This window comes from Calonectris borealis, chromosome 2 (assembly GCF_964195595.1).
Source record: "Calonectris borealis chromosome 2, bCalBor7.hap1.2, whole genome shotgun sequence".
NCBI lineage: Eukaryota > Metazoa > Chordata > Aves > Procellariiformes > Procellariidae > Calonectris > Calonectris borealis.
Genome location: NC_134313.1, coordinates 156,590,111 through 156,600,790, shown reverse-complemented (window position 1 = coordinate 156,600,790; position 10,680 = coordinate 156,590,111). Strand labels below are relative to the sequence as shown.

Below are 10,680 nucleotides of genomic sequence, written 5' to 3'. Positions count from 1 at the left end.
ACGGCTCAGTCAGGTAAGCCAGGTGGCAATGCAGTAGCAGTGGATATTTACCAGAAGCTTTGCAGGGTTTTATACCCAAGTTGTTAAAACTGAGGTCTCCAAAACTGAAGACTGACCAAATGGACTTCCCAACCTATGCTGGGAGTAACGACGGCGCGTGTGCCATCTGAGCATATATGAGCATTAACGACATTTTGATGGAGCATGGAGAGAGAATCACAAATATGACCGCAGAAGTCACTGGCATGCTAGAGGTCTGGACAAGCTTTGGCTTTTAGGAGAGAGTGGTGCATGTGTATACTCTCACACTATCCCCAGAGACCAAACCTCTCCTTGCCAGCCTGGATCCACATTAACCTTCCTGAGATTCAAAAGTGCATTTACATACTAATGTTCTAGCAGTTGCCAGAAAGTAAATTAAACCTGGGCAATCAGAGGAAGACAACACTACTCACTATGTCCATACATACTTAATATGGTTAGCAATTTAACGACGTGATATTTGTATTATTCTACAAATACAGTGACAATGAATCAATGGACTGTTTAACTCAGGACAATTTGTCTTCCAAAGTCACATGAGTTATCATGTGCGAAACATCACACTATGAGGTATTACAATCTGTAGCACAGGTAGATTATAAATAAAGCTTGCTAAATAATGGGCAAAAATAAAAAACAGTATAAAGGAAAAAGATTGCCCTCAAGAACACTTATTTTCTTTCATAATCCTTATAATCCATATTTTCTTGCATTCTTCCTCCTGAATCATCTCACTAATGAGAAATGAAGCAATATACCATTACAGTGAGTGAGCCAATACATTGCAGCCCAGTCATCAGCTGCATAGTGTGAGAGAACAAAGATAAGCCCTTCGATGCACGTTGATCTTATGTTGCCCTCATGCTAAACTCCGGTTCCCACTCACTTCTTACGCTAATTCTGCTGCACGTGCTGCTTCTCTAGCGAAGCCTGAACATCCAAAGCAGCCTCAGGAAGAAGTCTAATCATGGGCTGCTTCTATGTTCAGCAGAAAATCCTCCAGCCACATTCAGGGCCACAACCTGCAGCTTCACTGTTGGAGCAATCCTCAGAACACAGCACTGATCAATCACTTTGTCATTTTCCTTTACGGTAAAGGGACAGCAAAGTATTCCTCCAGCAGTTTCTCCTCCTTCTCTGCCACCTGCTCACTGCACTCCAGAAGTAGCTACTGCAGCAGATTGTAGTCAGCCTATTTTCTTTTTGCCTAACAGCTCTCTCATATCTCACTGACCAACAGCAGCACCATGGTACTGTGCTTATCCACGATCAGATCTGACATCCCTGAAAAGATGTAAGCAGAACATTGTTCTTCTTGCCTACAGAAAGTTCTCATGAATCACAATAAAATACAGGCTGCCTCAGAAGATGTGTCAATGCCATTTAATTTTTTTGTGAAAGGAAAAATATCTATCAAAATATAACATATATATGCATGCTCTACTCTCCCATCCCTATTTCTTTGCAGGTTTCACAGTGCTGGATTTTTACACATAATTTCTGCTTTGCAGACTTACAGAACTACAAATCAATGTGTTCCTTCCTATACCTGGACTGCCCATGATGTTGCTCAGTTCTGGACTACAGGTGGCATGAGAGAGAAAAGGACGGATTGGAAAAAACAGTTTCTCTTACTTTTAATTCGTACTTTTTAGTGAAAAGCTGAACATAGTAAGATGCCACAACTCCACCTTGCGCTGTCTACTAACTTGTCTGTAAAAACACCCTATCTTTCTGCTGCCATTTACCCTGTCATCAAAAAGTTTCTAGTTCCATGGTGTTGTTCAATGTATTGGCCATGCAAAATCCCCTATGTCTTGCAGCAAACCAGTATTTGTGTAGACAGTCTCTGGATAAAGCTCTGTGGCCTGTGATAGGAAGGAGATCAACCTAGACAGCCCCTTCTGGGTTTAATCCATGCAATGACTGCCTTCAGTCAAGGCTTCACTCTAACAAGATTATTTGAACAATTTCAATGGACTGAGTTCTTCCTTTCAAACATTTTTATAAAAACACCATTCATTGACCTATCCAATGCAGACAATGCCACACTAAAATTTACTGAAGAACACTAGGTGGAAATTAAAAAGTAATTTTTCAATCTTATAAACTAAACATCTGTATTTCTAAATAAACAAAATACCGTTTTAAATCCTAGATTTTATGTGGTATTTTTCTTTCCAGTAACAAAAAAAATCAAGAGCCAATTCACTAATCTCGAACTAAAATGCCCTGTAGTTACCATTACCTGGTTTGGTGTGATCCATATAATCCCAAATGCAAAGCCTTAGATGCACACAAAAATGACGCTTATGTTAGAAGGGCCAGTGACAAACATAAATGTTTGAATAAAAGAGGCATGAATATCTGTGGCAACAAGGACTTGTAGAAGTGTTATCTACTTGTTGTCAAATCTATAGGTTTGCAAAAGGTTGTAGTACCTGCAACATTCTTGCTGGCTTTATATTTCTGCATGATTTGATGACTGGACATCTGTTTTGAAATCCCTGCAAAAGTGCGCTAAAGTAATCTGTATTGCTAAAGCAAAGCTCAGCTTTTCAGAAAAAGCAGCTGCTGTATTTTCTGGAATAAACACACAAACCATTTTAAAGACTTGACCCCTGATTCCTTCATCTCAGTGCTTCTGCTGACTTCAGGGAAGTCTCGGTATATGAGGAACACACAATGGGCTGTGATTCCACAGCCTTGAGCTACCCAGGCTGCTTTTCAGTCACATAAAGCAAAGCAGCCTCCCCACAGCTGTGCTGTTTTATATACCTGAAAGACAATTTCAAAAATTACCATGGTCTTACCAGGGAATTTGGATATGCAGTCATTACTAAATTGCCATAAAGCTCCATATTACCGATTTTGTCATTACTGAACAGCTTCAAGACACACAGTATCATTGTGCTGCATCTCTTTTCACGCTGTAAGAAAACAAGAGCATATGAACAACAGTAAAAATAAAGCCAAGTGTACTGTTGAGAAACTTGGTATTCTCTTATTTCTAGGAGAGTTATAGTGTAATTCTAAACTGTAGCATTCAGTATGTCTCCTGAGTTTCCTTGCTGAAATATTGCAATGGAAATTTTACAGCATCTGTGTTGCTTTTGGAAGCCATCACCTCACATCTGCTGTCTCTGTAGCGTAGAGCTTAAGTTCAGCGTAAAAAGGTACTTTGTAATAGGCAACAGGAATCCTGACAGAGCGGTAATTTACAGACTCGCCCAGCTCTCCTGACTAGACTCACTCGTTTTTACATTCTGTAGAGATTTTTAAATAAGGTACTCTTCAAGCAGCCAACAGCGTAACAGTCACTTCTTAAAATGGAGCATCACATCCAGGACTGGAAGGAGACTTTTTAAACCTCTGTCAGTCACGGAGATCTCGCCCACATCACAAATTTTTCATTCCGTTTTCTTCACTGGGCACTGTTCAATCTCCTAATACTTTTCAGTAGGGTATTAACTAAATTAGCACTAAAATAACCATCTGCTGCTTTTGGAAAAGTTCTGATTTTGACAGAAACAGTAATACATATGTAGTAGTGGGGCTGATTTCACAGCCCGGGATGTGGAACACGGAGGAGCGCGGCCGCGTCCTCCAAGCACTTCTCTGTCACGTTTGAACGCAAAACCTTCCCTCAGGTGGGCGCTGGGGTCGAGAGGGGTCTTGCAAATTACCGCAACGATTACACAGTAAACGTGTTTATTGCCCCATTATTGCCCATTTCCTCCTAACGGGTAATCCGCGTGTTCATTTAAATAGAGAGACAGACAGGACCGGAGAGGATCCTGCCGGCACAGCCAACAAACTTGGGATTGCTTTTTTGTTTTAATTTCCTCCCGGCGCCCGCGCCGCCGCTCCGCACCGCCCCCCGGGGCGGGCTCGCTCCCCGCCCGCTCCCCCCGCCCCGGCTGCGCTGCTCCCGGTTTGAAACCCGGCGAATCACGAAATTTCACGCCGCCAAAAGACAAACCCCGCCGCGCCGCCACCCCGCCGGCTCCCCGAGCGGCCTGTTCCCGAGATTACAGTCATTACAGCCCCAGCGTGAGCTCCACACAAGCGCGAAGCGCAACAGCGCGTCAATTAACAAACAAACGCCCCGTCCTGGGAGGACGACAACCCCCCGGCACGGCCCCGCCGCGCACCCAACCCGCGCCCGCCGCCCGCCGCCGCTCCCCTTAAGGTGGTCCGGCTACGGAGGGGCCGCCGAAACTCCCTGCCCCCCCTTCCCCGGAGCGGGCGGCGGCAAGCAGCGAGTGCCCTCAGAGCCGCCCCACGACCGCCGGGAGCGGAGGGCGGGCAGCCGGGCGGCGGCCTCCTCCCGCCGTGCGGCGGGCCCGGGGGCGGCCCGCGGCCTTGCGCGGCGGCGCCTGCGCGGGGAGCGGGGCGCGCGCGTGGCGCCTCAGCCCGCTCAGGCCCCCAGGGCTGCCCGCGGCGCGGCCCCGGCGCCGGGAGCGACAGATCCCCGCGGGCGGGCGGCGGGAGCCACCGCGCTGCGCCTCAGCAGGGAGGCGCACCGGCTCCTCAGCCGCCCCGCGGCCCGCCGTTGCTCCCTCCGACGCCGGCCCGCGCGGGTCACGCAGCCCTGGGCGGCTGCACGCGGCTGCTGAGCGAGTCCCCGCCTCCGCCGCCGGGCGAACGCGAAAGCTCGGGGAGCCGCGGCACAGCTGGAACCGGCCGCCCGCAACTCCGGCTGCGCCGCAGGTCACTGCCCGGGGGCGGCCGCGGCGCGGGCTGCGTGTGCGCCCACCGCACCGCAGGCCGCCGAGCCGGACCTCGGTGCCTCCCCGGCTGGAGAGGCACCAGCTCGAACCGACCGGCCGCGCACAGCTGCGTTCACCCGCGGGGGCGCGGGGCTGCTCCCCGCAGTCCCAGGAGAACTTCAGCCGCCGGCCGCTGCCCGGCGTGCGGAGCCCGGCGGTGCGGGTGCAGGCCGGCACGCATGTCCGTGTATCCGCGCACCGAGCCGTTTTGCCTGGCGCGACTCGCAACCGCCTGCGCCTCAGGAACCCCGGTTTTATTAATCTTAAGTCTTCCCCCGGCTCCTCGGTCCTAGCCGGGACCCCCGTTAGGAGAACATCGATACTGCCTCTCAGTGCGGTGTACACGTGCGCACCGACAGCTGTGCCGTGGGCGGCTCCGGAGACGCGGGAAGCCCGAGGAGGCGAGGCCAGGTGTCGGCCAAGCCACCGCTCGGTGCCACCGGGTCCCCAGCTTCGCCGCGCTCCCCCCTCCTTCACTAACACCTGCAGCAGTCGGTCTGAACTCGGCCTTAGCGTCGCGGTGCAAGACACCCAGCACACGCCGAGAGATGACCGGCGTCTGCGGTGCTCAAACCCGCACAGACTGAAAACTCCCGCAGATACCCGAGGTTTGGCAGAAACCGCTTCCGAGGAGGCTCCGGGCGGCTGCTGCGCCGCCGCTGCTGCGGGAGTGAGCCCCACTTGGCCGGGAACCCTTGCAAGGGGAAGGAAGTACCCTGCCGCAGCCCGGACCGGTGCTTGCCTACCGCAGCCCCCGCACACGGCAGGGAGCGCGCCACGGGGCAGAACCGCACCTTCCCGTGCGGACAGGGGCCCATACAACGCAGAAACAAACCGCCGCCACGTCCCCGGCGGCTGCGGGGGACCGAGGAGCACCCGCCGGGCCATAGCCGGGGCGCCGGCTCCACCTTAAGGAGGGCGGGGGCCGGCCCCCCGGCCCCCGCCCGGGCCTGACTGATAGGCGGCCGAGGCGATGGAGGCGGGGCCTGGCGGCGCTCGCTATAAATATTCATGAGAGCGCGGCGGCTGGAGTGGCGCTGCCGGGGCCGGAGAGCGAGAAGTTGCGCGGAGGCGCTGCCGCGCTCGCCCCGCGGCTCAGGTGGCGCGATCGCGGCCAGGGGCGCCCGGCTCGCCCCGCCAGCAGCAGCAGCAGCGGAGGAAGAGGCGGCGGCGAGCGAGGACCGGCCGGCTGGCGGTCGCCCGCAAAGCCGGGCGCTCGGGCGGGCAGCAGGAGGAGCCGCTCCGGCCACCCCAGCACCGGCCCCGCCGCTGCCCGCCCGCTCGGGGCGGTGGGAGCGCGGCGCCGCGGAGCGCACCGCCTGGTCCCCGAGACGCCTCAGCCATCTTGACCGCGCCGCGCGGGGACTGACGGCGAAACTTCTCTGCCGCCGCCACCGCTCCGTGCCCGGCCGGCGCTGGAGCAGCGGCGAGAGAAGCGGCGACCCCCCCTGCGCAGCCAGCCCCGCGAGGAGCGATGCGACGGCGGCTGAGGGGCCTTCCTTGAGCAGACCCCCTGCTCCGGCGCCGCGCGGGGGCTCGCCGCCGGCTCCCGCTCACCTGGTGCCCGCGGGGCCGCCTCCCTCCCGGGCGACGGAGCCCCGCGGGGGCTGCGAGCCCTCTCACCTGCGGCCGGCACGGAGGGGGCCGCCCTGCGCCCCCCAGAGGGGTAGCCTGGGCGGGGGGGTGCTGTGGCGCCGCGCTCCCCGTGGCTGCTGAAGCGGGACGGGAGAGGAGCCGGGGCCGCCGCCCGCCGCCGAGCATGGAGTGGAGTTACCTGTTGGAAATCACCTCGCTGCTCGCCGCCCTGTCCCTGCTGCAGCGCGCCGGCTGCGCCGCCGCCTCGGCCGCCGCGTCCTCCTCCTCCTCCTCGGCCAAGGAGCTGTCGTGCCAGGAGATCACCGTGCCCCTCTGCAAGGGCATCGGCTACAACTACACCTACATGCCCAACCAGTTCAACCACGACACGCAGGACGAGGCCGGGCTGGAGGTGCACCAGTTCTGGCCGCTGGTGGAGATCCAGTGCTCTAGCGACCTGCGCTTCTTCCTCTGCAGCATGTACACCCCCATCTGCCTGGAGGACTACAAGAAGCCGCTGCCGCCCTGCCGCAGCGTCTGCGAGCGGGCCAAGGCCGGCTGCGCCCCGCTCATGCGCCAGTACGGCTTCGCCTGGCCCGACAGGATGCGCTGCGACCGCCTCCCCGAGCAGGGCAGCCCGGACACGCTCTGCATGGACTACAACCGCACGGACCTCACCACGGCCGCCCCGCCGCCCGCCAAGCCCCCGCTCCGCGGCGCCAAGCCCGGCGGCCCCGCCAAGGCGCCCCCCGCCGCCGCCGCTCCGCCGGCCGAGGCCCCGCGCAAGCCGCGGCCGCCGCCGCCCTGCGAGCCGGGCTGCCAGTGCCGGGCGCCCATGGTGTCGGTGTCCAGCGAGCGGCACCCGCTCTACAACCGCGTCAAGACGGGGCAGATCGCCAACTGCGCCCTGCCCTGCCACAACCCCTACTTCAGCCCCGACGAGCGCGCCTTCACCGCCTTCTGGATCGGGCTCTGGTCCGTGCTCTGCTTCCTCTCCACCTTCGCCACCGTCTCCACCTTCCTCATCGACATGGAGCGCTTCAAGTACCCCGAGCGCCCCATCATCTTCCTGGCCGCCTGCTACCTCTTCGTCTCCCTCGGCTACCTGGTGCGCCTGGTGGCCGGGCACGAGAAGGTGGCGTGCAGCGGCGGGGCGGGCGCGGGCGGCGCGGGGGCCGGGGCGGCGGGGGCCGGCGGCGGCGCGGCAGCGGGGGCGGCGGCGGCGGGGGGGCGCGGCGCGGCGGGGGGCGCGGCCGAGCTGCAGCCGGAGCTGGCGGTGGCCGAGCACGTGCGGTACGAGAGCACGGGCCCAGCGCTGTGCACCGTGGTCTTCCTGCTCGTCTACTTCTTCGGCATGGCCAGCTCCATCTGGTGGGTCATCCTCTCCCTCACCTGGTTCCTCGCCGCCGGCATGAAGTGGGGCAACGAGGCCATCGCCGGCTACGCGCAGTATTTCCACCTGGCCGCCTGGCTGCTCCCCAGCGTCAAGTCCATCGCCGTGCTGGCGCTCAGCTCCGTGGACGGGGACCCCGTGGCTGGCATCTGCTACGTGGGCAACCAGAGCCTGGAGAACTTACGGGGCTTCGTGCTGGCACCGCTGCTCATCTACTTGGCCATCGGCTCCATGTTCCTGCTCGCCGGCTTCGTCTCGCTCTTCCGCATCCGCAGCGTCATCAAGCAGCAGGGTGGCCCCACCAAGACCCACAAGCTGGAGAAGCTGATGATACGCCTGGGCCTCTTCACTGTGCTCTACACTGTGCCAGCTGCCAGCGTGGTTGCCTGCCTTTTCTACGAGCAGCACAACCGGCCCCGCTGGGAGGCCACGCACAACTGCCCCTGCCTGCGCGACCAGCAGCCTGATCAGGCCCGCCGCCCTGACTATGCTGTCTTCATGCTCAAGTACTTCATGTGCCTGGTGGTGGGCATCACCTCCGGTGTTTGGGTCTGGTCTGGCAAGACCCTCGAGTCCTGGAGGGCCCTCTGCACCCGCTGCTGCTGGGCTAGCAAAGGTGCTGCTGTGGCTGGGGGCACAGGGGCAGGAGCAGGTGGGCAGGCGGCAATCGCTGCAGCAGGAGGACTTGGGGCTGGAGGCGGTGGCTCCCTCTACAGCGACGTCAGCACCGGCCTGACATGGAGGTCGGGCACCGCCAGCTCTGTCTCCTACCCCAAGCAGATGCCCTTGTCTCAAGTGTGAGGAGGGGGAAAGAGGCCAAAGGTTAGGGAATGAGGGACACTGGCCTGCCTAAAATGCCCCCTCACTGTTTGGTGCCATTAATGAACCCCTAATGGTCCTTATTAGCCACAGCTTGTATAGAACAATGCAGCTGGCAGAGGCCCCAAGCTCCAGCCCCCTCCTCCTTCCCCTCCATTCATATGCAGGGAGCATGTACTTCAAGGAGCCAGCTTATTATTTTGCTGGCAGAGGAGGGTAGAGGCTCACTCGTGTCTTGCGGAGGGCAAGGCACAGCGGCTTCTGATTCACTCCGGACCAACAGCAGCTCTTCGCTCATGGGAGAGGGTCTCCCTCCCCCCTACCCTGAGGTGGGAGTCGGCTGGGACTGCAGGTTTTTGGGATATTGATGACCAGGCAAATGCCTTACAATACAGACTGAATCAAAACATGTCTTAATTATACACCCCAGCTAAATACGGGTTTCCTACATTAAAGGATGTATTTATATAATTATTTGTTACCTTGTACAGATGTGTAAAATATGTATATATCCAAAGCTATACAGTCTGTAAATTTTTTTTGTAAAAAAGTGTAGAGGCTACCCCTGTAAGAGCAAATATGAGTATTCTATTTTGTCAATAAAATGACTTTTGATAAATGACTTTTTCAAGCTTTTCCCCTACTCCTGCCCTGGTTATTCCAGCTGCTATGTCTTTAGGTGGTTCTATAAACTACAAACTACATTAATGCTCCAGTTGTTACTGTATACTAGATGGCTGCCTCTGTTAAAGCAGTGAGATACTTAGACACAAGGAAAACAAGTAATTCAACAAGTTGTTCTGAAAAAGTGTTTGCCAGAACTGGGAGGTGCCTTACCACAGTTCTCTGCTTTTTGAAAGATGACAGTGTCTTTAAACTGAGCCTTTACAAAAGAGTCATCTGGCATGGCATGTTAAGTATCCTTTTAAAATGGGTGTTATTTTAGGAATGTGCACACACACCTCTCATATCTGTTGTCTGCACTTCTGTAAGCACCTGCCTTTCCGGGGATGCATACTGAAGTGTAAAAGGTTAATGTTTTAAATTCATAGATCATGTACTACAGTGGAACGGCGAGTTGAGATTTGTTAGATCAATCTCTTAACAGATTAAACTAACATCTTAACCTTTCATACTTAACTTTTGTATATCAAATATGGTCCTTTTTCAAGAGAAAAGGTATTGTTCTTCTGTCAGGACTAAGCTAATTTATTTGAGCAGAAGGCTGTTGAATTAACAGAAGAATGCTTTGGCAATTGTTGAACTTTTTACCTGTCTGCCCAGTGGCTCAGAACATCATTCCTTTAAGAGGAGCTAAATGAATAGGGTTAATCTGTAGGGAACTTGGTTTCTTTTGAGTTTGGGAAAACTTTGATCTTTTCTCTTCACCAAACATGATGTATAGTCTGAAGTTTCTTTCCCTGCTGCCTGGTTCCTCTTGTTGCAGACCAATTGGCCACCATGGAGCCTTAAAGTTCTTCAATTAAAGGGACTTGGGACTTTTTTTTTTTTTTTTATTTTAAGAGGAAGACTTGTAACAGTTAGTGAACAGCAGAGGGAAAAGGGAGAACAGCCTTTTAAACAGCTTTTCCCTGCATTGTTAGCCAGACTGCAGGCAGCAAGGCATGGCTTGGAGCATTATAGAAAAGAGCTATGAATGCCCTACAGGTGGTCTGCTCACATAATCTCCCCAATTTAAAACATTTTCCTTTACAGGACAATTGCATTACAAAACTCCCTTCTCTTTTGCTCCTAATTGAACCAAAGAACAACTAGAAGATTTTCTTTAAAAACTGAGTGTCTTAAAAAAAAATTAAAAGCTATTAACGACATTCTTATCTGTTTTCTAAAATGGGATCGCTGGGACTATCAGGAGTAAAAGCTGCATTAGACATTATTCCAGATATTTTTATGCCTTCTGCTTATATTCTGTCAAATTAGCAATCATTTAAAAGCAATTGGTTAGGTTGTGTGCTAGCAGTGAAAAGATAGCCCCAGGTCCCTTATTAACCTGTCAATCATGATAAGAGATGGGCAGCTACCCTACTAATGACACAGATATCAATCATGATTTGTGGG

At 55.0% G+C, this 10,680-nt stretch overlaps 1 protein-coding gene across 2 annotated transcripts; it reads left to right on the top strand.

The window, feature by feature from the left end:
* The first annotated feature begins 6,544 nt into the window (after positions 1-6,544).
* FZD8 (frizzled class receptor 8) lies at positions 6,545-9,223 on the top strand. 2 transcript variants are annotated; one of them, XM_075144088.1, is made up of 2 exons: positions 6,545-7,548; positions 7,675-9,223. In XM_075144088.1, exons 1-2 carry the CDS (start codon positions 6,574-6,576, stop codon positions 8,581-8,583), a joined length of 1,884 nt encoding a protein of 627 aa, XP_075000189.1. In that variant the 5' UTR covers positions 6,545-6,573; the 3' UTR covers positions 8,584-9,223. The 2 variants fall into 2 exon arrangements, with proteins under 2 accessions (XP_075000189.1, XP_075000188.1); XM_075144087.1 differs by having other exon boundaries at positions 6,545-9,223.
* The last annotated feature ends 1,457 nt before the right edge of the window (positions 9,224-10,680 follow it).